General features: G+C 51.5%; 1 protein-coding gene across 4 annotated transcripts in view; it reads left to right on the top strand.

Moving 5' to 3' along the window:
• The window catches only part of NLGN4X (neuroligin 4 X-linked), a 217,619-nt gene that overhangs the window by 25,853 nt on the left and 165,469 nt on the right, over positions 1–26,297 (top strand). For 3 of the 4 annotated variants that reach the window (XM_037027700.1, XM_037027703.1, XM_037027701.1), the window contains exon 4: positions 21,203–22,011. In XM_037027700.1, coding sequence (XP_036883595.1) covers positions 21,540–22,011 — 472 coding nt within the window. In that variant the 5' untranslated portion in view covers positions 21,203–21,539. Of the gene's footprint in view, positions 1–10,119; positions 10,283–21,202; positions 22,012–26,297 lie in introns of those variants that run through there. The other variant, XM_037027702.1, reaches the window with a different exon arrangement.

The raw sequence follows: 26,297 nt of genomic DNA, 5'->3' as shown, positions 1-26,297 counted from the left end.
TGCTTCTTTGCTGCCAAAAGGATATATGTTAGAGTGGAAAAAGGGGCAAGTGTAGATAGATAAATCACCTTACACTATTTATGAGGTGCACGCATCAGCTAATTTTGTTGGCTGTTTGGATGGCGCAAAACTCACCTGTGGATAAATCACACGATGCAGGTTCAGGTGAGCCAGCTATGGCTTGCCGGCGAGTCCCTTGTTCTTATAAATAAAGTTTGATTGAAACAGCCGGAGGCTTGCGTTTTCTTTTCTGTATGTGGTTGGTTCACACGTCACAGGCAGACCTCAATGTTTGTACTAGACACCGTGTGGCCTCAAATACAGAGTATTTGACCCTTTGCAACAAGTGACTCTATCCTTGCGTCAGGGCGCGACTCAGTTCTTGGAGAGCCGGGGAGGCAGTTCATAGTAAACAGCTCAGATCTGCAAATTCGCAATGCATATTAATATATACCAAATGATTATTCATAACAGAGAGGCCTGCGTTCCCACCAGGAATTCTATTAATGTATTCTGTACAATCTGTGAAACCTGAGCAGGTGTCTCTGAGCTGAAATTTCGTGCACATGTGGGAATGGGGCCCAGGAGAACCCTAGAATTCCACACGTGGAATGTTTGTGCACCAGGGAAACACCCAGTGACCACCCCCGTAAAACAAAGCAGGGGCCGCTGACCCGGATGCGTGTGGGTCGTTGCCAGCCACCCCGGTGATAGATCATAATCGCTCCCTGATTGTTGGGGATGAGCTTCGTCACTAACCAGACTGACCCAGACTGACCACGGGGCACCCTCTTGACAGGCTCTCTCACGCCCAGTCATGCGTTTCGTGGCCCAGAAGACAGGAACGCTCGGTTCAGCACAAGCAATCATTGCCGTTTTTAGCCTGCTCACTGAATTTAACAAAAATTTTTTTTTGCATTTTTTTGATTGTTGTTCAAGTATAGTTGTCAGTATATTCTCACTGCCCCTCCCACCCTCCATTCTTCCCCCCCCCCCTTCAGTGAAGTGTGTTTTTGGGGGGCATTGAAAACCCAAGAGCTCAGGCATTGCGCGTGTGCCCGTGGGAGAATTTCAGAGCCAGGTAGTTGTGACTCAGCACGCTCCCCGGAAGTGGGTAATTAATGTCCCTGGGGGAGAGAATTGTTCCGTCGCTCTCTGCCGGATTGTTGGATGTCAGCTCCCTGTGCTGTGGGCCTGCAGTAAATCCTAGCAGACTGTATTTTGGTTTCGACTGAGGACGTTCCGTCTAAAAACGGTCGTTGGATAGGCGCTACTTCCTTCCCTTTGCAGGGAGACTGTGCACACATTTCCCATTGTGTTCCTAAGTGTTACTTTACTGAAGCGTCACACGGGATGAGGGGGGGGGNACCGTGTGGCCTCAAATACAGAGTATTTGACCCTTTGCAACAAGTGACTCTATCCTTGCGTCAGGGCGCGACTCAGTTCTTGGAGAGCCGGGGAGGCAGTTCATAGTAAACAGCTCAGATCTGCAAATTCGCAATGCATATTAATATATACCAAATGATTATTCATAACAGAGAGGCCTGCGTTCCCACCAGGAATTCTATTAATGTATTCTGTACAATCTGTGAAACCTGAGCAGGTGTCTCTGAGCTGAAATTTCGTGCACATGTGGGAATGGGGCCCAGGAGAACCCTAGAATTCCACACGTGGAATGTTTGTGCACCAGGGAAACACCCAGTGACCACCCCCGTAAAACAAAGCAGGGGCCGCTGACCCGGATGCGTGTGGGTCGTTGCCAGCCACCCCGGTGATAGATCATAATCGCTCCCTGATTGTTGGGGATGAGCTTCGTCACTAACCAGACTGACCCAGACTGACCACGGGGCACCCTCTTGACAGGCTCTCTCATGCCCAGTCATGCGTTTCGTGGCCCAGAAGACAGGAACGCTCAGTTCAGCACAAGCAATCATTGCCATTTTTAGCCTGCTCACTGAATTTAACAAAAATTTTTTTTTGCATTTTTTGATTGTTGTTCAAGTATAGTTGTCAGTATTTTCTCACTGCCCCTCCCACCCTCCATTCTTCCCCCCCTTCAGTGAAGTGTGTTTTTGGGGGGCATTGAAAACCCAAGAGCTCAGGCATTGCGCGTGTGCCCGTGGGAGAATTTCAGAGCCAGGTAGTTGTGATTCAGCACGCTCCCCGGAAGTGGGTAATTAATGTCCGTGGGGGAGAGAATTGTTCCGTCGCTCTCTGCCGGATTGTTGGATGTCAGCTCCCTGTGCTGTGGACCTGCAGTAAATCCTAGCAGACTGTATTTCGGTTTCGACTGAGGACGTTCCGTCTAAAAACGGTCGTTGGATAGGCGCTACTTCCTTCCCTTTGCACGGAGACTGTGCACACATTTCCCATTGTGTTCCTAAGTGTTACTTTACTGAAGCGTCACACGGGATGAGGGGGGGGGTTGTCGCAGAGCTTCACGGGGGCAGGCTGCACCCTAAAATAAACCACATGGAAACTGCACCCAGACTCGTACCAGGCTCATTGGAACTTTCACAACAGCCTTCATAGGCAGTTGGCGACTTCCACAGAAAGAGTGTCGTGTTCCTGGGGACCTGTCACTGTGCAGGGCAGGTGGGAGAGGCGGAGGCGGCGGTGGCCAAGAGCAGGTTCCTGTGAGCAGCTCCCTTGTTTGACAAGAGATGGAACAGGTACCTGTGGGAAACCAGTAGCCAAAAGGGACTAGGCGTGGCTGAGCCGGCCAAGTGGCCAAGTGACATTAGACGAGTCCCCTTACCTCCTGCCGTCCCTTCAGCTGAGAAGTGAAGGCAACGAGCCTCGACTCTTACCAGCCTGAGTGAAGATGATAAGTGTCTCTTATGACATTTTTCTATGGATAATAGCAACTTGGAAGCGATGGAATGTCGATTCTGGAGATCTGTTGTTCCCAGTGATTGTTCTGGTCTCCTGTATATGCATAGAAGGATGTGAATTATTTACTGTGGACTTACCCGTAATGAAGTCTTCTGGGTGGGTCGCCGTGCTAGCTGCTGCATTTTCTTCTCCCGTTACCGGGAAAATGTAAACCTTCCTGGGGAAATGCCTCGTCTTTCCCTTTTCCTTTCAGCGGTAAATGGATTGGTTTGTTCCAATTCTGCTCTTCTGGGAGGAACGTTGACAGGTAGAGTGTCGCCGGGTCGTAAGTAAACGGCATCTGGTACAGGAAGAACGTTCTAAGTCCAGGATGGGCGTCTGCATTAATTTCTTACCGTTCCAAAGCTGCAGATTTGTGATGAAGGCGAACTTGAAAATACGGGAGATTTCTCAGCTATAGATGTAGGCTTTCATACCAGGTGTTTGTTGGGTCCCTTTTCATGATTAGTCTTGACCTTTAGCCTTTTATAATTCAGGGTGTGGCAGAAGTAAGGCCTGCTTGAGTGTGGTTGGTTGGGTAATAACATGGGTGTAACACCCTGGCTGGTGTGGCTCAGTGGATTGAGTGGTGGCCTGCGAACCAAAGAGTCCCTGGTTCGATTCCCAGTCAGGGCACATAAATTACTTTGGGTTTACAGCGTCATGATTGGACATTTGTGTCACTTACCAAGTGTTCCCCCCATGAGCCTAGTACCCACTGCGTATCATACCCACTAAGGACTGTGAGTTAATGAGTTGAGTCCCCGTGCTGGATTCTGCATGAATCACTCACAGTTCCTTTTCCTCACTTTCCACGTGTTTTCTTTTGGAATGTATCAATTTTGTACTGCTGCCGTGGCAACGGTGACAACTGTCAGCATGTGTGAATAAACCCAGTTCTGGAAGGCACACGTCTGGGGCAGAAACCCAAGTGCACCCAGAGCACCTCCTCCTGATGGCCCGGGGGAGGGCACCCACTTCCCTGGCCTTTTCCAGTGTCTACAGGTGCCCTCACTCCGTAGTTCCCAGTCCCCTCTCCCGTCCTCTTCTCTGTCTGTTTCCATCGTCCCTACCTTTCTCCGCCTTTTACCTTGGTCTTTGAGGACCTCCCAGAATGCCCTTCGTCTTTAGACCCTTCTTTTCATCTCATCGTCTGCGTCCTTGGCCATGGAAGGTCGTATAGTCCCCGGGGATCTAGGGGGTTCAGAACTGCACGGGAGGCTGACGTGAGTCCACGCACCACACTTACTATGCTGTGATATTATGGTGGTGACAGCCAGCAGCTGCCAGTTCTCCTTTGTCATGTCCGATGACGCCTACTACATCCGCTTCCTTCCTGGCAATGCTGCCTTCCATATTGTTCCACAGCACTCTTGTTTCCCCTTTTTCTGCCTGGGGTCTGCTTCTCCATCTCCTCCTCAGGGTCCTCCTGGCTGCCTCTCTCCCCTGCACCCTGGGCTCTGTCTTTGCTCCACCCTCTTGGGAGTCTCACTGTCTGTCTTTGATGGCCAGCGAGTTTGCAAGGCCCTCCCATGAATGACCACAGACTGGGGCCACTGTAACGCTCTTTGCTCACTTGGCTGCAGGCCCCCCGATTCCATGCCCCTTGGGACACCCCTTCTCAGACACTGCCCCAGCCCGTGGAACTGCTCAGAACCTTCGAGAACTAGGAGAGTCCAGTTCTCTCTCAATACCGCCCCCCTCTCCTTTCACGGTGGACCTTCCTTCCTGGGGCCAAGTTCCTGAAAAAAAGACTCTGTTTCCATCCTCGGGCGGTCACTCACCCCCATGTCTCTTCTCAACAAAGCATCCTTCTGCTTCCTTATGGTCTCATGAAGAAGGCACCTCCATTGTAATCATCTCCTGCCTGTTTACTGACACAGTGGACTTGCTCCCCAGGTTAAAAAAGCCCTTGAGCGTGGCAGATACTCAGGGTTTCTGTAAAACCCACCCCATCGGACAGTGTGCCCTGGCACCGTCAGACATCACTGCTTGAATTACGCTCATAATAACGGAGCTGCGAACGAAGGCTGAATGCAGACATGGCTTCACTTCTCTGCCATCCGTTTCAGTCGTTTATTTATTGGTATGCATTCTCTAGAACGTGTACCTGTGTGCTTAGGCACGTTATAGCAGTTTTTCTTCTTTTTTAAAAAAATTGATCGATTTTAGAGAAACAGAGAAAAACACGGACTTGTTGTTGTACTTATTGATGCATTCATTGGTGGATTCTTTTTCTTTTTTTAAAAAAATTCCCATTGCTGGATTCTTGTATGAGCCCTGGCGAGCTCAAACCCACGACCTTGGCATATTGAGATGACGTCCTAACTAACTGAGCTCCCTGGTCGAGGATGTTTTAGACTATTCAACAAGTCCCATGAGGACACCCTTGAGGATTTTTGGTAACATCTGCTGGAACTCATTAACATCTCCATAGAGTTGTCAGACACGGGACGTGTTCCAAGTGACCCGGACCGTCGTCATTGTGCGTAGGCCCATCCTGATGTTCCCAAGGGCCACCGATTGTACCCAGGACGACGGGAATTGAATTCCGCCCCCAACGTCTTCGCCGTCGCTCGGAGGGGCAGGCGCTCCATGCTGATGCCTCTTTGTGCACTGCTGCTTCCCCCCAAGAAAAATTTGCTCTCCCTGGGTTTAAATAAAAATCTAGGCCAGAGCGGAAGAAAAAGGAGCTGGTGACTTCCCGCTGACGGGCAGGGCTCTGCCCCAGGGGAGACACACAAGAAGTGACGCTTTCAAAATAACAGCAAGAAAGGAAAGTGTTGAAAGAGAGGCTCTTCACCGTGTGCCTCCTGAGGGTCATGGGGCTGATCGCAATTCACGGCAACTCTGATTCTTTTTCTCTCTGTTTGAGGAACCGTATGGCCAAAGATACTTCTTTTTATAACCGAGTTCTGTGGCTACCTTCTACGGTTTCAAACAGTAAACGATTACATGTTCCGTGTTACCTGCCGTGAATGGACCCATCCAACGTTACTCTGAACGCTCTCGTCGTACCGTGCGTTTGGGTGTCCCTTCACACCCGATGACTTCGTTTAGGGCTCCCTCAGAAGTGCTGTCTGTATGCCTGTTTTCCTGTATGATTCTCACTTGAGAGCCTTTGCAACTGGAATGCATTTCCCCAAGCGACCCATGCATTTCCCTGAGACAACAACGTGAGCTAAACGGACAAAGCTTGACAAGACCTCGGTGGTCAGACAGGAACATCTCAGGCATTTGCTGTGTGCTCGGAAGACCTGGTTCCACGTGTCCTCGGCGTCGTCACTGTTAGACATTTAGACATGTGGGGATGATAATGGCCGTGTCCCTAAAAAGGGAGAAAGGAGTAAGGGCCCCGAGTCACAGCCCTGTAGGCGAGGGATGACCCGCCTCCGGCTCCCTTTTCTTTCTGCCGCTGTCTTGAACCTGGGCTTGGGTGGTGTGCCTGGGCTTTGAAGTTGGAGAAGAAGCAGTTGCTCCCTCTTCTACCGGATGAACTGGAGAATTCAGGCTTCGGGGGGTGGGGTGGGGGGTGGGCAGTCTCTCCCTAGAAAACCAAAACCAGGAAGAGCCCTAGGATGTCGTAGAAATCCGACACAGATCAGGTTGGGACGACACCATCAGCCCAGGGCGCCCCGCAGGCAAGCTCTAACATCCCCAAAATGTAGGTGTCCCTCCTCTTGGGATGCCACAAACAACTCGCACACGGAGCAGGATTCTGGATTTCGGCCTCCTGTCATTCCNGAACCTGGACTTGGGTGGTGTGCCTGGGCTTTGAAGTTGGAGAAGAAGCAGTTGCTCCCTCTTCTACCGGATGAACTGGAGAATTCAGGCTTCGGGGGGTGGGGTGGGGGGTGGGCAGTCTCTCCCTAGAAAACCAAAACCAGGAAGAGCCCTAGGATGTCGTACAAATCCAACACAGATCAGGTTGGGACGACACCATCAGCCCAGGCTCCCCCACGGCCAGACCAGGGCGCCCCCCAGGCAAGCTCTAACGTCCCCAAAATGTAGGTGTCCCTCCTCTTGGGATGCCACAAACAACTCACACACGGAGCAGGATTCTGGATTTCGGCCTCCTGTCATTCCCTGTTCTCGTTAAAGAAAGCGATGTGCCCAGAGCCTTCGCCGTCATGTCAGGTGGTTGACATTAGGAGACATGAGCCTGTGTGTCTCAACCAGAGAGAGGAAGCGGGGACAGAGAAAGAGAGAGAAAAACATCAATACGTTGCTCTACTTACTCATGCATCGTCGGTTGATCCTTGTATGTGCCCTGACCGGGGATTGAACCCACCACCTTGGTGTTACTGGGACACCTCTTTCACCAGTGAAGATACCCTGTCAGGGCTGGTTGTTAAAAGATGCTACTTATTTATTTTTAGAGAGAGGCAGAGAAACATCAGTGGGAAAGAAAGATCGGTCAGTTGGCTGTCATACACACCCCGCGGGGGACCTGGCCCACAACCCAGGTGCCTACCCTGACTGGGAATTGAACTGGTGATCTTTGCCTTTGTGGGGTGACACCCAACCCACGGAGCCACACTGGTCTGGGCACTGTTGTTGTCTTTTAATGAAGACCTTTTAAGACCAGTTTAACACAATGAGTACGGAGATTTCCCTTATTCCCCCTGCGTTCCCCAAAATACAGCCTCTCCCCCATCAGTGCCCCACTGGGTGCTACCCTTGTTACTGTGGACGAACTTACATTGACATGTAATCACCCAAAGTTCAGAGTCCCCATTCGGGCTCATTCCGGGTGTTGTGGACTCTCTGTGTGTGGACAAATGACACGTTATCCGACATTCAGGGGTCCCATAGACTCATTTCACTGCCCTGCATTTTCCTCCCTTTCCTTCTCATTTATCCTTGTTCCCTCCCAACCCCGGGCAAACACCGATCTTTTCACACTGTCTCCCTAGCGTGGCGTTTTCCGGAACGTCTTAGCGTTGGGACCAGACCACGTGTAGCCTCTTCAGACCAGCTTCCCTCGCTTGGTCCTCCACATTCTCTCCTTCCATTCTCACGGCCCGACAGCTCGTTTCCTTTCCGTGCTGACCAATACCCCGTTGTCTGGCTGTAACGCTTTATCCGTCACACACCGGAGGGCGTCTTGGTGGCTTCTGAGTTTGGCAGGGATGGGCAGAGCTGCTAGAAACATCCGCGGGCAGGTTTTTGTGCGCACCTAACTTTTCACCTGTTTTTGGTGAACACTGAGGTGCTCGGTGGCCGGGGCAGACTCTGTCGAGTTCTGCAAAGCAACTGCATAATTTCTTAAAGTCTTCAAACAGTCGTGTGCGTTGGGAATGAGAATGCACTCTGCAAAACGACCCAGCAAAGGGGAACGGGGAGCGTGAGACCTATTTTTAGGGGAGCATGTCTGGCCTAGAAAACAAGCACATGGAAAGGAGGTTTAAGGAAATGCCCACCTCCTTGCAGACCAGCCGACCGACATCCCCTCCTTCGGTGACGAGGGTGGTAGATGTCTTCACACCTGCATTCACCCAACCCACGTGCGTAGGTAGCAAATCTCTACCTCTGAAAGCTTCAAACACCAGACAAATGTGATAAACCATTGACGTCACCGAACATTACATCCGCTCCCGTCTCGTCTCCCTTCTCTCTACATGTACGTGGTCTCCGCCTCTTTGCAGTTTGTCCTGCCTAAGCGTCCCATGTGGGAAAAAAAATGCATGGGGTGTCATTTTCGGTGTGTCTAATCCCGTCATTGGAATGTTAATCCCGGCATGCTGTGGAGACAAGCTATTGCATTCCTAAACGGGAATACGAGGGTATGAGGATACGTTTTATACGAAAGACTAACGGGAGAACGCCTGGAGTACTCAAGAAATACGGGGGCTGGCATGGTGACGAAACAGCTGGCATGCACTCTTGCGCTTTAATGGGCAATGATGCTGAATAATTTCTCTCGGACGCTTCTCCAAGTTCCCTTCGTGTCCTTGGTCTGCCTCCGGTGAAAGACAAGTGGGGCGTCGTGCCTGACGGACGCGTCACCGTGAATCGCGCAAGTCCAATCACGTGAGCCCTTGAGAGTGATAACAGTCACTATAGAGTCGCCGGGATACGGAGAATTTAGAAAGGAAGAAGCCAGCAAGGTGGTGACCGCCCACCCATAATTTTTAGGTGACATCTGGACATAATATGTCAAGGCAGAAACATTGTTGGGGGCTGTGCTGACGCCTGTTTGGAGAAGGAAGTCTAGCTGACCTCCCAGTGTCTGCCTGTGGGTGGGGTAGGGCCCCGGGGGTGTAAATTGGGGTGGGGTTGCTGTTGCCCTATTACTGTTTGAGTGATATGTGTGGGCTGGCTTTCAAGCCTTCACGTGCTAGTCTTTTCTGCCCAAACACAATTCTTCTAAAAGGCAAAGAAGAAAGAAAACGCCGCCCAAATGGTGCGTTTTGTGTGGATGTGAACACGCGTGTGGAAAGCTCGTGTCAGCGTGTGCGTGTTTGGCCGCCCTTTGGCTCGCCTGGAGAATTTCCTCAGTGCTGGTGCTCACACCTTGTTTCCCCAGAGATCCCGATGGCCAAGTTCAGGGTGCATCCTCCCCAGGGTTCCAGTTACACAGCCGCCTCTGGGAGCGAGGGACCTAGGGCCGCCTGGATTGTTGCTTGAACTTAAAATCCCATCTAGAGTTCTGTGCACTGGGATGCAGTGCTTTCCGTTAAAAAAAAAAAAAAAAAATAAGGATGCAGATTGGGCAAACTTCCTCGCCCGGCTGTTTTTCCCTTTATTATCGGAAGTGCTCTTTATACAAAGCCAGTAATTGCTCACAAATGACCTAATGCTTCTCTCACAAAGCTGCCCGTTTTCTCGCCCCACTTGTTCTAACCGAAGTCACAAAATGTTCTCCTTTCTGAGTGCTTTGTGGTTCCGGAAGCCCGTTGTACGAGGTCAAAGGTGCCATTCCGATGTCATTGTTCCAGGCTCTCTGGTTTCCATGATGGCCCCTGGGGCTGGCTTTAAGGTCATTCTCTCCGTTGACATGTCGGGGGCAGTCACCCCCAAGGGGCTCCTGGGAGAGGCCTCCTGTGCCGTGCTGCTGGAATTCCGTGCGGTCCGTCAACTCAAGGGCCAGGGCCGTCGTTACCTGCTCTGAGAATTTGCTCTGCGGTCCAGGACGGTTGGGCTGAAGCCAAACCTCCTCTCATTATAATCGGGCCTTTCCCACGCTGCCCCAGCGGGGGGGACTCAGTCCACCACTAAGCACGCGTGGGTAGTAATAGCCCGCTCTCGTTTTTGCAGGGGGGCGCACCTTTCTGCCCTGTCCCTTCCACCGGCCGCACGTCAGAGCCGGCTGAGGTCTCTGTCACTGCGTGAGAAGCTGGTAGCTTACACACGTGCTTATTGTTTTATTGTCTGCGAGAAGCTGACCTGGGAACTCTCTGCAGGGGTGAGTCTGAGAGCTGCCTGCCTGGCGTGACCTTACCCTTGAGTCTGTCTCTTGGAGTACAGATGGCGGTGAAACTTTCTCGTCTGCCCCCGCTTTGCTCGACGTGTCTGTGTTCTGTCCTGCCGGAGGCTCCTTCCGAGGACCCGAAAGCCCATTTTTATGAGAAGGGTTCAGCCGGTAGGAAGCGACGGGTCCACCCTGCCTCTTCCCTACCTTCCGCGACTTCTGGCTTCCTCCTCTCCTCTCGTGGAACATCCTTCGAGCTGATGAGTTGTCGATGTTCTCGGGGCGTTTCCACAAGCTTTCCATTTGTGACATGGAATCCAAGAGGGCCTCGGTGGGAGGAGGCTTGTCATTGTAATGTCATCTGTAAAAATGTTGGGTAGGCACCTACCTAGAGAGGGAGGGGAGGGCGGGAGGGACAGTGAGAGAGAGAGGCGCGGGGAGAGAGAACCTCAGTTCATTGCTAACAGCACACAGCCAGCTATCTAGGCTGCCGTGACTCACTACGGCTCCCCAAGGACCTGATTGATTCGAGAGACGTACCTCCGAGGGGCAGATCGTTTTTTTATAAAACCTCTTCAAGGCAAGCAGCCACGGGGCCCCGACGTGTGACGAGGCACAAGGAACTTCGTCTTACAGTGCCCTACCCTCCTCCCACGGGTAGATTTCCGTGGTGGACAGTTTGCCAGGTGATGGCCTCCAAGTCAGGATTCTATACGTGTGTGTGTGTGTGTGTGTGTGTGTCCCCTCGGGGTGACACGGCCAGGGGTGGGCCAGTTGAAAAGAACACCCAGCCGTGGACTGGTTAAGAGATAATGAAGCAGAAGGAGCTGGAACAATGGCCGCGGAGAGTGTAATGGGGTCTAATCGGGTTAGGAGGGCTCGGCCGGAGCGGGAGAATAGCTGTTAATAGGCGGGCTGAGAATAGCGAGGAAAGCATTCACCGCAGACGAATCGGGGACATCGGATTTGTGTAGTGAAAAAAAAAAGATCAACCCTTTCATAGCCTCTTCTGTAACACACAATATATTGGAGAAAAGCAAGAGGGAGCCTTTGAGGTCCAAAAGGAGTTACCAGACCTTAGAAGAGAGGCAACAGGTAGATCCGCCCTGTAGAGTTTCGGGATCTTGCCGTGAACTACGAAAAATACTCAACAGCTTACGGAACGTGGAGCCTGTGGCCGCGTTTTCCCATGGAAACGGAGCGTGGGGAGTAGGTAATGCAGGCAAGGACAAACAGAGAAGTGACCGTGGTCACCTCTGATAGTGTTCATGCTGAAATTCTCCGGGGCGTACTTTTTGTGCTTCTCTTGTTTTGTTTTGCTTTTAGTTGAATTTTTTTCCCATTACAACTAGCATTCAGTATTGTTTTCTATTAGTGTCAGTTGTACAGCGTAGTGGTTCGACATTTCTATAATGTACGGACTGATTCCCTTGGTAGGTCTCGCGCACCCCCTGGTCCCATACGTACGCCTCACAACATTATTAACTGCATTCCCCGAGATGGACTTTACATCCCTGGGACTAGTCTGCATCCAGGCGTCTGTTTCTGTTCTGTTTGCTCGTCTGCTTCGTGTGGAGTGCAGACTCCCCCCCGGCTCACAGCGTCTAGTGACAAACCAATCACCTCCACTTCCTCCGACGTGTCCCCGTCCTCCATTAACTTGCAGTGTTTCCCAGGAAAACATGCACGAGTTCTCATTTTCTATGCATTCGTGTTTAACACTCCTTTATGTTCGGGGTTTTGGTCTGAAGGTCAAGAGGCTTGGGTTCAGAGAGCGAAGGACCCTGTGCGCGTACAGGGAGATGGTTGCGCGGGGAGTCTCTGTGCACCCAACCACGTGTGTCCTGCCCACCAGCAGACACCGATTCTGTCTGTAAGCTTTGCTCTGCCCACCAGGTCGTTAGCACTGCAAACACAGGGGGTGAAGCTAGTGCAGTGAGTAGCCAGAGGGCTGTCACCCTGCATGCGTGGTGCATGGGTGTGCATGCCTGTGTGTGCACGCGTGCAGAGGGATAGCCCCCTTTGCCCCCTTGGTGAAAGACACACACCCTTCCTAGACATAAAACTTGACGTCCTAAAAGAAGATAAATGGTTTTATTGGAATAGTAATCAGGCTATTTCTAAAATGTGCGACAGTGATATATGGACATCTTTATTGTGTATTCAATAACCAGGTCTAGGTAAGAAAGCTCATAATGGCCACCGTGCCCAGGTGGTGGGGGGTTATACACAGTATTTCGAGACATCTGTCCAGAGCATTCATGTGATAGGAAAACGGGTGTGACTTCTCTTGGGGACAAAGGGGCAGGGATTTCTAATATTACGGAGTGTGGGTCTGTCCCTCTGAGTACGTGCATTCAGAATTGAAGCAAACGCTAACTTTCCATTCACATTTAGTGAGAGAACAATGGTGTCTTTTCTCCGGTCTGTTCCGGTTTACAGAACCCGTGGGTTCTGCTGAAAGACACTTGGGTTCACGTGGGTGCCACGGACTCTGGGGAGTTCACGTGGGTGCCACGGACTCTGGGGAGAGGACTTCCGGTTCTGGAACCGGGTAGAGGAACAGCCTTTTAAATTTACTTTATCCAGACGTCCCTTTTAAAACCCACCTGTCTCCACAGCAGTTACGCCAGAGGCAGAGTCTGTGAGAGTCGGGAGGTTGCGATTTAGTGGGCTGGGTGTCAGAATTCCTTTGGTGTCAACACAGAAAGGAAAGGATGGAGTGGACTAGAAACTTCCTATCGGCTTTATTAAGAAAACAATGTGGAGGCCTCCAGAGCGGATGCTGTTGAAGCCACGGGCTGCCTTCCTCGGCGACAGAGCACTTCACTGTGATGAAAATGACGTGGTTTTGTGTTCGTACAGGTTGGGAGACAGGTTGCAAAGGGCAAGCCTTCCAGTCCTGTTGTGTGTTCTCGACTCGGCTGCCATTTCTGTCTCTTGACTTTCAACGTCTTGTAGTTTGTTTTCTTCGCTCTTGCTGTTCCTTTTCCTTCTGCCTTCTGCGCTCGGGTGTGAGACTCGCTGGTGTGTAGAGGAAACTTCTTCACTCTGTTCCAGTTCATGCAAGAGCTGGGAGCCCTGGCGGCTTCCTAGAGATGCCTGGTTCTCCCGTGGTTAACTTGCAGCGTTTCCCGTGGAAATAGACACGAGCTGTTCTTTCTTGTGCGTCTGGGATTGGAAATGCTTTCGTATTGCTAGTGATCCGACCCAGGCAGCTTCTCTGGAGGGTCTCAGACTTGGGGCAGGGGGCGGTCTTTTCTCACACAAGTGTGTTTAAGTGTGGGGAAGGCAGAGGGAACCTTTGGGGAGCGGGTGGGGTCCAGGCAGAAGGCACAACCTGGTGTTTCTTCTGGGAGCTTGTAGAGCAGTCCTGCTCAGGATGTAAAAGGTGCGAAAGAGGTTCGCTTAATAACCTGTTGCTCTGTCACTGACAAGCTCGTCACCTTGTCATCCAAGGGACTGTACACCCCTAGCATCACGCGAGACAGGACCCTGTAATGTCCCCTGTAAAATGAGGCGGGCTTTCCGTTACAGCAGACTGTCCCAGAGGCAAACGGGATACCCGTTTCAGGGCAGAAGTGGGTTCCCGGTTCACGCGCACGGTGTCTCGGAAAGTGTTCCGAATGTTGGGCGCTGCTTAGTTCCTCCGTCAGTGGAGTCGGAAAAGCAGGTTCGAGGTGCACCTGTCCTTAAATCCTGCCCAGACACAGGGAACACGATCGCTCAGGATGCTCATCACGTTTTCTCTCTTGTTCACGTGAACCGCAGGGTCCGACCGTGTATCCGCAGATCTGGCGTCCCACGGGGTCGCCCCTCTCACCGCGTCTGTGGTGCGAGCTCTAGGTCAAACTGTGGGACTTGCACACAGACCCGGGTGCAGTTGCTCCAGCCGGGATTCTGGCCCCCTGACGCCGGACGCCTGGTTGCCTCTTTTCCTGCCCAGCAGTGGGGCCTTGGGTCTGTTCTTCCTCAGGTCGCTCACGCTTCCAGCTGTCTCTCCGGAAATGGGTAATCAATGTCCCGTAAACAGAGAGTAGAGTGTATCCGCGACCTACAGCCCCTTGCAGAAGGCCCTGCGGAGGTTTACAAAGAACGCAGAAGGTGGAGTTTGGGGATCCCCAGTGCTTCATAGTTCAGTGGGTTAGTTCGTACCTGCACACACATCACAGTGTGTTCTGGGTTTGGGTGTCGATTATATAGGTCTATTCAAAACTTCTATATACACAGTTATACAAGGTCCAGCACAACCAACCCCCCTTTTTATTACAAAATCTTTGATCACAAAATCATAAGCGCGTAGTTCTCTAACATAACGCTATCACAGTCAAGCGCAGCACAGGACGTTTTAGGTGAAATGTTCAAATTACAACGCTAACTTAGGATGCCCATATTATGACCCTACCAACCACAGGCAAGCAGGCCTTGGTTCTGCTGGAGCCCGTATATGTGAATATGTATCATCTGTGTCAATTTTAGATATATATTATGTCAACATGTATTTACATCGGTAGTGTTTGCACATCTAATACATACAATATTTGGATGTATATAGTTCAAGTGCGAATAACGTGTATAATGGAACATTTACATGTATGCGTCGTGTGCAAACTTGGGGAGAATGGAGTGGGTCATGAGTACTGCATTGATTACCACAGCGAGTCAGGGACTAGAAGGAGAAGAGCAGTGAATATTTATTCTCACCCTGGATGTGGAATTTGGGTAAATGACAACCTGGTGGCGATGCTGTCGCCTGCTACTGTATGTTGTGTGGCCTTGGACAGTGCATTTTTTATGAACAGGGGTGTAAGACTCCTCCTGCTCCGACCCCCTCACCGACCTCAGGGCTTCTGACTCCCATCAGGCCTGTCTGTCCCACCAGCTGCTGCACGTCCCCTGGACTCTGATTCGAGGACAGCGTTCCCAGGTGTCACAGTGGCCTCAGGCCGTGGGCCCCTGGAGAATTCCGTTTGCCTGTGTCATCCCCGTGCCCACTGGCGCCCAGAAGTCTCGGGCTCTCAGTGACGCGACAAAGGTCACCTGGCTCACGCGTGCCCGGGCCAGCTGCGGTCTTGGGTGACCTCTCTCTCCTTGTCAGCAATGCTCTTGGGCCTCCGCTGCTTTTTACGGACTGGGCAGATGGCGGCCCTTTCCTGCTGGGCGTGGAGCGTAACCTTGACAAGAGCGATTTACGTTTTCTAGTCCCTTTTGAAGGCTGAGGTGTCTTGATAGTGTGTGGGGAAACACAGGCGTTGCGTCAGGCTTTGTAGGTATGGGTCCCTGGGTTACCAGCTGCATCTCAAGGTAATCAAACCAAAAGCGCGTCAAGGACGTGCTTAAAAAAAAATGGAAGTGAACGTATCCGCTGCCGGAAAACAAAGTGGAACATGTTGATATTCTTTTGTACCCACTGGAGTGACTTTCCTCCAGTTTCTCACAGGTAAGCAATATCCCCACACTGGGTCTTAATAATGCCTTTGCCATGTTCGTAGGATCGTGGAAACGCCACTCTAAGCAATCAGCTATTTAGTGTTAAAAAGTGTTATTAATCATGAGTGAACTCATGTCACACGTATTCTTCCACGAAATGCTCCCCCTCTTGATAATGCATGCCTCTAGCTTATTCATTTTTCAGGGTTGTGTACTGTTTTTTCGATGTGCAAGGTATTCTTATCTTATCTGTTCTCTTATTAATGAGCATCTGTGCTAGTTCTTTTTTTTTTTTTGCTGTCATGACTGTGCCTGCAGGGGACATTTCCGTGCGTGTGTCCTGACACACAGGTCCAAGGGACTCCGTAGCGAAGATGAGGAGTATGTGGTGTGTGTGTGAGGGCGATGGGCCCAGGTGAGAAGCCCAGGTTGGGGGTGGAGGTAACAGGTGCACTAGGCTGACTCAGGGCTGAGTTCTGTGTTTTTGGACAAAAGTCGGTGCACGAAAGGTTCACTTTGCACCCAAAAAAGGGAAAGTAGAAGTATCTAGAGGTTATACGCCATTTGGGAATAGCTATTACAGGCTCCTTTTTAAAAGGAAAACACCATGGCTTTGGATATTTATTCACCTTAAGATGACGTCTAATTAATTAAAAACTATCCTAAAGATAATTTTTTAAAAAAATTAATTACAGTTGACTTTCCGTGTTTTATGTTCATTTGAAATGGACCTGGAGGGTATTATGCTCAGTGAGATAAGTCACAAAAAGATGAATGGTAGGTGATTTCACTGATGCGTTGAATCTCAAGAACAACATAAACAAGCAAAACAGAAACAGGGTCATAGGCACAGAGAACAGAACACCGAGTTTGAGTTTGGGGGGCCCGGTGGAAAGGGGGACAGGGTTGAGACGTACAGGGTGGTGGGCACAGAATGTTCTAGGCTTTCTCAGGAAACAGCAGAGAAGTTTGTTGTCCAACCTAGTAATTCAGACGCAGACACTCACTGAACGCCAGCTCTTCCGTGTGGTGGAGAAAAGACACGGACGGCTGGATGTTTCCACCTCATTCATTCTCTCTCTCTGTCTCTCTGTCTCTCTGTCTCTCTGTCTCTCACTCTGATGAATCGACAAAATTCCCTATCTCCTAATGTGCTTCACCGTCAGGAAAGGAAAACACCTGGCAAATGTGATTTTACCGCTTGGAAGCCCAAAACCCCAACATAGACGCAATCAGGCCTCACCCTCTTTACATATATGTTCTAAAACGAGATCAGCCTTCGTGGGGGGAACGTGTGCTCTGGGGCAGAAATTATCGCCGTGGGTACTTGGAGTTGTTTTACCATCTGGGAGGTCTGAGTAGTGGGAGCCTCACCTTAATTGCCGCTTCAGACAGAATCACCGCCCTGGACAGAGTGATGCTGAAATACCCAGTCGGGGTATAAGTCACATCAAAATGCCGCTGGAAGGTACGGCGGTTTTCGCCACCTTTGCAGAGAAGACTTTCTCCAGCGTCCTTCTTAACTCCCAAATTATAGGTATTCAGCAAGTGAGTGGTTCTTACCTGCTTTCGTTAAAAGTTCTAGGCATGTAATTTCTCTCGTGGTATCTCTTTTTATGTTTGAGAAAATTAGTGTACAGGGTCTGGCACCAATCACCTCTTTTTCTTCTTACAAAACCTTTTATTACAAAATGGTAGGCTTGTGATTCCGTCACGTGACACTGTCACACGCGAGCGCACCCTGGGACATGCTAGGTGACACGTCCAAATGAAAACTCTCCGTTGTTACACTCATATTATGATCCTACCAGCCACACTCAGGTAGGCGTTAACTTACTCCCGACCCTGTGTGTACTGTCTGGCAATGTAATGTATCAGTATGTGTCCTATATATTAAGTAGACACGTGTATGTGTGTGGAACTACATTTCACCCCTTGTGAAATAATCTCTTTCAGCATGTGACATGGGCGTGCAAAAGCTTGTATGATTGTGTCCCCAGGTATGCTGCTTGGTTAAATGTGTAGTGGTGGTTTTTTAATGATGGTGATGGGTATTTCTTAGGCTCGTGTTCAAAGTCCTCATTCCTTGTAATGCTAATACTTTTAGAGTTGCCGAATGTTTGGCTGGTACTTACATACAGTCACACGCATACAGACAGACGTATAGGCTACCAGTGCTCATAGTTGTCAGTGTCCCCGCCGGTCCTCCCAAGGTCCCGTAATTCCGTGTTTGGCGAGCGAGACCGGTAGCTTTCCCCCTGGAGTGACTGTACCCTACGGGTCACATAGCAACATCTGGAGGCATTTGTTACTCTTAACCCCGGGAGACCATGCAGCCAGCATCTTCTGGGTGGAGAGCGGGGGGTGCGGCTCACCCCTGAAATGCATAGGCCAGCTCTCGCACAAACAATCACGCGGTCCAAAACAGCAATCGCGCCGAGGTTGAAGGGCCCCGGGGTCTACGTTGCATTCTCTTTGTGCAGAGTGGTCAAATTTCAAAAAAGAAAACAACTGAGCGAGTACGGTCGCCCTGAACGCAGGGATGTTTGGAATGCATAAGCCAGATGTGGGAAATTCGGAGATGCGCTGAGGTGTCTCCTCCCAGTTCCTGTGGGTGCCCCCAGAACCTTGGGGGTGGGCGGGTTGACGGAGGGGGGCGCCTGATGACGCCGTCAAGCAGGAAGTGTGCCTGTAATGCTAATACTGTGTCCCCGCTGGGGGCAGGGGAACGTGAGCCTTGGACCACAGTTCCTGCAGGAGTTCACTGGGGAGGCCCTGGGGCGAACCCGCCGCCTGGATCCTGTCCTCACGGACCCCTGAGTTGCAGTAACGGAGCGATGCTTTGCGTGGACTCTCTCATGCAGTCCCCAGTTTCCGTGCTCCCTCTTTTACCCGTGGTTTGCCCCTCTGGGGTGTCAGGCACCCTCATTCCACCAGGGTCCAAGGGCAGCGCATGGAAAATTCCAGAACTGAACAGTTGATGAGTTGTTTTAAATTGCACGCCGTTCGTCAAAGTGTGAGGACATCTCGCGAGGCCCCCTCTGGCCACCGGGGACCCGGATCATCCCTTTCGGTGGCACCTCCACAATGGAAGCTCTGACTCACCCCGTTAGTCATTTGGTCTCCATCTGTCGGACCTAATTGACGGTCCTGGATCCCAGTGAAGGGTGTGCACATCACCCTTCTTTTACGTCCCGATGTCCTCCGAGGGCAAGAATAGAGACGCCGGCCGTGGGCGTGCCAAAGGCCAGCCACCAGGTGCCTCCTTCAGGTGAAACGCTGAAAGTTCTCCACTGAATCGTAGTAGCGTTGCACGTTATCACAAAAGTAGAGTAGCATGGGTAAAATTTGCAAAGACGGAGACCACATCCGTGCATAACTCATTACAGGGTATTGCTGTAATTCTCCTATTTTATCATTATTTACCATATTTTTCAGGCTGTCACACGCACCTAGGTTTTAGAGGCGAAGAAATAGGAAAGGAAATTTTGAAGCAGAAATGTGGTAAATATTCAATAGCATACATAATGTAATATTTCTCCAATGGCAATGGAAACAGAACTCAACGGCAGCATCATTATTCCTTCCAAATTTGGGGAAGGGGGGCAATGTATGTCTTAGGGTCCTAAAAACACGGCGATTGTTAATATAGTGCTGTACCTAGTTTATCCTTTATCTTTGCCATAGGTGTGTGGGTGGGTAGGAAAAAATACAGTATATGTAGGGTTTGGGCCTCTCCGTCGCGTCAGGCATCCAGTGGGGGCCTCGGAACACATGCCCTGTGGATACCCAGTGGGTCCGAGGCTAGCGCATGGACAGAGCAGTAATGAGGGCCTCAAAGCGTTTAAACGACTTGCTCTACACCAGCTCAGCGCCCACGCTGTGCTGATTCAAAGCCCCTGCATGTCCCCAAGATCCTTTGGAGCAGGTCCTCGAGCGAAATCCCAGCGTGGCGCCTCTGTTGAGTGTGCATTTTTTCCTGCATATCGCCTCCTTTCCTTTTTTTTGCCACAGCCCCCTGGAAACGGCCATTTTGCCAAAGCCTGGGGATGTCATATCACGTTCCTCCACTCACAGGGGCTGACATCTGCCCGGTTCAGAAATTCACGGCGTGTCTTATTACCATGTGGGAGGCTAGAGGAGGAGGGAACCCACTGTGGCTGAAGAGCAGGGTAGCTTTCAGGAAAAGGGAAGACTCCCAACACGTCCTCGCCTCTTGTCTGTCTCTCGGCTACCGAGGCGTTGGGTCCCAGTGTGGCAGCTCTCCAGATGTCTGCTGAAGAATTCAAAGAGGCGCCCACAAATCAGCCACGGCGGGCGATGCTATGTATTTTTCACTTTCTTCCTTTTTTTCAATCCTTATCCGAGGATGTGTTCACTGATTTCAGAGAGAGAGAAAAAGAGAGAGAGAGAGATGCTGGAAGCATATTAATCGGCTGCCTCCCAGAGGCACCCCTGCCTAGGAGTGAACCCGCAACCTCTCTGTGTACGCGGCGACGCTCCAACCAATGAGGCCTCCCAGTCAGGGCTCTTTTTTCCACGTTCCCTGTTACCATCAGATTTCTGGAGCATTTGCGTTCAGCCCTGGCGAACTTGACCCAGGAAATCATTACCTGTGGCATTTCTGTGATGGATTCAGCCCCGACATGTGTCATGTAAACAAGGGTGACCATGTTGGCGTAGTCCGCTCAGCTGTCCAGGTCAACGCAATGCGTAGTTAGGTCCCAGTCCAGAAATACGCCCCCCCCACCCCCAGGCCCGCAACGTTTTTACAAACGAGCGTGTGAGTTAAAGGATGCTGGAATACTCCTCGGCCGTGAGAAAGAAGGAAATCTGAGAATCGCGTCAGTGTGGACGAACTGGATGCAGAGTGTTGTGCTCAGGGAATTAAGTCAGAGAAAGACACACACCATGTAATGTTACTTACCTGTGGAGTATAAAGGACCAAACGAAATAGAGACAGAAGAAACTGGTGGTTGTCAGGGGGGAGGAGGACCGGCGGCTGGCTAAAAATGAAGGCCAGGTTAGCTCAGTGTTCTCACCCCTGTCCTGGAAAACGTAGAGCTCCCTCCATACCTCTGTAGGGAGCTATGGCTTCAACTTTTGAGAACCGGTGTTTCGGGGAGTTCCCTATTCATCCGCGGGCCAGCCTTGCCAGGATTAGTGAACTGGGGAGGTGTCGTGACAGTTATCAAGGTGATGTGTGTACTTTTGGGGGATTTGTTTGCCCTTTCACCAAAGCCTGGGGGAGGGTGTCTCCCCACTGCCAGGCGTTGTTTGAGCACTGTGGGCACGCAGCAGGAATTAGGACTCGCTCGTCCCGCTCCACGGGGATCTTACCGCCCAGCGGCGCGGGGGTACAGGTTCAGCCGTGAAGGAGACTTGTGTAGCGTGGGGTCGAAGGCTGCATGGAGGAGACAGTGAGGGGCACAGGCGGCTGGTGCCTGGCCTTCCTCATCTTTGTTTGCTTTCTCTTCCCCACAGGCCAACAACGGCTCAGCCCTGGAGTGGTCGTAAGGAACCGGTGCCCTTGGCCGACGTCTGGGGTCATCGCCTCCTCGGAGCCGCGCCCTTGCTGGGACTTGCCTGCAGTCTCGAGGGAAGGCTGCTCGCTGGCCATGGGCTGCTTCGAACCTTGCTGCTGGGCCTGTGTGGGACGCCGATCTCGTCTATGAGCCATCGGCGAGGCTCGCTGGCCAGCCCTTCGCCTCTGCTGGGTCACCGGCCCCCCCAGGTCTGGCCTTCCTGCCTGTGGCTGGCGTCTCGGCGTCGCTTGCTTGGAGTTGCGTCTCCCCGGCCCCCGCGGATGTCGCTGTGAACAATGTCGAGACCCACGGGACGGTCATGGCTTGCTCTGTGCTTCCCCCCGGTCTGCATCCTGCTGAACCCCAGTGTCCTGCTGGGGCTCGCGGCCCTGGTCCTCAAGGTCCCGCGCGTGGACGGTCAGGCCCAGCACCCGGTCGTCAACACCAATTACGGCAAAATCCGTGGCCTAAGAACACCCTTGCCCAATGAGATTTTGGGCCCGGTGGAGCAGTACCTGGGGGTCCCGTACGCCTCGCCTCCCACGGGCGAGAGGCGGTTTCAGCCCCCAGAGCCGCCCTCCTCGTGGACTGGGGTTCGCAACGCCACCCAGTTCGCCGCCGTGTGTCCCCAGCACTTGGACGAGAGGTCGCTCTTGCACGACATGCTCCCCGTTTGGTTTACTGCCAACCTGGATACTTTAATGACCTACGTTCAAGACCAGAACGAAGACTGCCTGTATCTCAACATCTACGTGCCCACCGAGGATGGTAAGTACCGGAAGGAAACGAAAACGCGCCCCGCTGTCCCGTCTCACACCGGAGGGCCCGGAGGCCCTCAGCACGCCTCCCCCGGTGCCTCCTCTCACCTCTCACCCGTTTATGTCTTCTCATATTTGGAGTCCAGTCCTGGAGTCACTTTGGGTCTGCTCCACGGTGCGTCCTGGGCCTCGACCAGAGGGTCAGTACTTCCTCATGTTCATATCTTGCCTTTTTAGCCCCGATACGGGTTGACTGGCAGGTGGTGACGGGCGTGAGTATGCCGGGGGCCTTCCTGTACCCGACTCCTCTGCGAAGGGGTGAGCCTCTTAAAATAGTCCAGGGGAGAACATCAGGATGCTGCAGGCAGGGCACCGAAAAGTTTCAGGAGCGGATCCAGTTGCCTTATTCTGGTAGGAGTCCCGTCACCGTTTTCGGCACGTTTCGGTCTTGCAAGGAGCCGCTGGGTGGTTTCGGCCCCCAAGCAAAGGGGTGTTTTGTACAGTGGTCAAGCTTCGTCCTTGGGGAGCCATGGTTTGAACACAAATTGGCGTTCCCTTTCCCCCCCCCACGTCCAGGGCTGTCCAAGGGCCGGCGTGTGCCGTGACGGGATAGTAGGTGGCGTGAGAAAATAGTGTGCTCGCCGGAGCAGAATGATCCCTCTGCGCTCAATGCCACACCAGTGAAAAACGCCTCTGAAAACGGCCGTGTGCCCTGTGTTCATCCACCGCCCAGTGCTGGTAGCATTGGAGTGTCTCCTTTCCGTGTAGACATCAGACGAAAAGTTTTTATGGTGTCCAGCCAGGGCAGTTAACGGTTCGACGGTAGCCCCTGTTTCTCATTCACCATTAGCAGGCGTTCTTTTTAGACAAGGAGAGGGGGAAAAGCGTAGAGGGCACCTTGCTGAAATTCAGAGAAATAATAGTTTCCGAGAATGGCAGACGTCGCCTTCCGTAGACACTAGCGTGCGTCCATCGTGACTTGAATGGAGGGGTGTCTTTGTTTTTCTTTCGCCCTTCAATCCTTGGAGAATGAGTCTCAGTGAGGTCGGCAGTTGGAAGTAAACGATGACATTGAACTGTGATCTCCGAAACCGGACCCGGGCTGCCCCCCCGTGGGGTGGGAGTGCCGTGTCGGGAAAGCCCCCGCCAGGGCCGCCTGTTCTGCACAGCGCAGAGAACAAGGGCCACAGAAAGGAAGGAAGCGGCCACGCTGCCTTGCGTTGGTAGCTTCTGGCGTGCGTCCCTTGTCATCGTGGCCACAGAACGCACAGTTATCCTGTAGACCTGTGGGTCTCCGTGCGATTCACAGAGCGCGACTGACATTTGGACTCTGTGCTCCCAGCCTTGGGCGGAGGAGACCGTTGTGGGGAAAAGCCCCCGCCCGGCTGCGTTGTGAGCCTGGGAGAACGTGCATAGTAGGCCCCACCTGCCGCTGGAGCTGCCGTTTTTAAAAGCCACCTGGCTGGTGCTCTTTCTCCTAATAGACTATTCCAATTTAAAAAATGACCCAAAGGGGAAGGCATGGAAAGAGGGAGGAGGGACACCACCCAGGATAAAAGATGAACACGGTTTCATCATGCGGCTGGCGTGCCAGAGGTCCGAGCCAGTGACATTTCACAGCTGACCTCATGAACAATGCCTGCCCCTCAGATAGACTTCCTCCTGCTGGGGAGGTTGGGCCAAATTAGACCACCCACGCAGGAAAAATCAATAGTTTCCTTTCATTGATTGCAAAGCTATAGCTGTGCCATTGTCTGTGTGCAGTGCCACCAGAAGCCACGGGGCCGTTTTCCTGGGGCTGGCTGGCTGTTGAAGAGGAATTTGAGAATGTGAAAATGTGGAAAGAGTGAAGCCAGCGCAAGTTGTTGACTTCTTTGGGTTTTTTTTTTTTTTTAACGAGTTTTGCATACAGTTGTCTCACTGGGTCTTGGAATCAGGCCCGTAATTGTCACTGAAAAGGTAGAATCGAAGTCCCTGTAATACAGATAAATATCTGAATTTTCCTGATGACGGTTGCCAGTCACAAATTGCTTAAAGGCACAAGTCAGTCTTTTGGGTCCCACGTTTTTTTGTTGGCTTTGTCTCCCGTGACATCAGTTTGAGAATCAATGTAGAACTATCCATATTTAACTACCGCTCATTCACTAAGTGATCAACCCCAGTTCTGACCACCGACGTCGGTCATACAGCGTCAAACTGATGTCTCCAAAGGTCTCCTTTCAGGGCGTGTTGCAATTCCAGTCAGAGCCTTTAATCCACAGCCCAGACAGCAAGGGCACACACTTTAAGTTCAGAATTCCACTCTGAGTTTGTTTTAGATTTGGGTTTCTGCGTGGATGGGAGGGTGCAGGTCGTAGCCGGTGCAGGTTCACTGAGCCAAAAATTTTGGTAGTTCGCCGGCTACCAAAAATAATTCCGAGCATTTGGAAGGTGGCAGTCCTGTGCTCCACGTGGAGGGTCGCAAAAGGGACACAAATTCCTAATTGTCAAAGACGCCAGTTGCAGGCATCATACCGACTTCCCAGAGATATTATGCACGTCCTAATACCCAGACCTGTGAATATTTTCTTACATGGCGACGGGCGTAGAATTAAAGAGATGAGCGTATATTCTCCGGTCAGTTGGCCTTAACCTAGGAGGAGTAGATCCTGGATTAATTGGGGGTGGGCTTCATACTTTGGTAACAAAGCCACTTAGTTGTGGCCGAGAGCAAGGCAGAAGAACCAGGCTGGAGTGAGGCAGTGTAGGAGGATGGAGGTGGCCATGGCTGGCTTTGAGGACGGGAGGCAGCTAGGAGTCTGTCAGTCTTTAGGGGCTACAGAGGCCAAGGGGATGGAGTGCTTTGAGCTCCCTCCCCACCCCCCAGAAAAGCACAGCTGACCAGACACCTTGGTTTTGGCCCCATGGCATTCCAACCTTCGGAACCGTAGGACGGCATCAGCGAGCTGTGTTGCCCCCACAGCTTACGTGCCGAGAGCGAGCTCCCGTTTGCATTTCCTCGTTGAGTGTGTCGCCTCATGGGGAACAAAGCCACTCCCTGAGAGCTGTTTCGAGCTTCGGGGAACCACCCCCCATTCTGGAATTCTCACGCATGTCTTCCTTTTCTGTCTCGAGGATTCCCGGTAGGAAACACTCATCGCAACACTGTGCGGTTAAAGTGCGCTGCGTTCTCTCATTCTTCCCAAGGAGAAGGAAAAAATCAGTCTCCACGGGTGGGCAGACATGAGGCGTGTTTGAGGCTTCCACTCTGGGAGGGTGAACACCCAGACGGTGGTTCCCCGTGTGAACAACAGGCTCATAACCCATCCTCCTAAATGGCGTCTTCAGAGAGTCCCCCAGACCTCACACACACAAGAATTGGGCATTTCCGTTTCCCTGGGCGGGTTTCCAGAGTGGGTGTCATTGAGTGACACAGAGCAAAACATGCAAATTGTCCCCTGTCCATAAAACTTCATGCGTGGTGGCAGTCGTATCCCTCAATGTCTTCCGGTCCTACTGAACACCCGGATAAGCAGAATCTTTTGGGCGCCCGGCTTCTTCCCTGTAGACCTCAAAATCCGATCTGTTCTGGCCAAAGTGATTCTCTATTTTTTTCCAGAAATTCTCGATGCATTGATGTCGTGACAAAATGTCCCTGCACTCTTTCTCTTTTCCAGTTTTATCGAGGCATCACTGAGTCTCACATCGTGGTATGAGCTAAGATTCACAGCACAGTGGGTTGACTTACCTATATTGTGGAATGGTTACTGTGTAAGTGTACTTCGCCTCCATCCTCCCTTAGAGATCCCACGAAAAGGATGAGGTCTTGCGATGTGCATTCAGGATTTGTTCTGCGAACACCTTTCTTGCGTCCCGCCCATCAGTGCTAATTAACGGCATTCATCATGTTCTACATCAATCCCGGGTGTGGAGTCTTCCGGCCACCGGAAAGTGGGTGTCTGACCACCTTCACCCAATGAATTCCCTCATCCCCTTCCCCCAACTTGGAGACAAGCGTTTCGGTCTTTTTCTCTGAGTTTTGGGTTTTATTGGTCTTTGGTGATTTTTTGCCTTTATTTTTGCAAGATTGCCCATATAAGAGACAACATATGGTGTTTGTCTTTCTCTGTCTTATTTCTCTTAGCATCCTCAAGGTCTACTGATGTTGTTAGAAAGAGTAGGATTTTTCTCCTTTTCTTTGGCTGAGTAACATCCCATGATATCTCCATCTTTATGCACCCGTTGAATATCTATCTATCTATCTATTATCTATCAGGTTTTCTTTATCCACTCATCCATTGATGACTGCTCAGGTTG

The sequence above is a fragment of the Sturnira hondurensis genome, unplaced genomic scaffold (genome assembly GCF_014824575.4).
Source record: "Sturnira hondurensis isolate 20B ecotype Veracruz unplaced genomic scaffold, ASM1482457v3 Scaffold0019234, whole genome shotgun sequence".
Classification (NCBI taxonomy): Eukaryota; Metazoa; Chordata; class Mammalia; order Chiroptera; family Phyllostomidae; genus Sturnira; species Sturnira hondurensis.
This window is presented reverse-complemented; position numbering and strand designations above follow the sequence as displayed.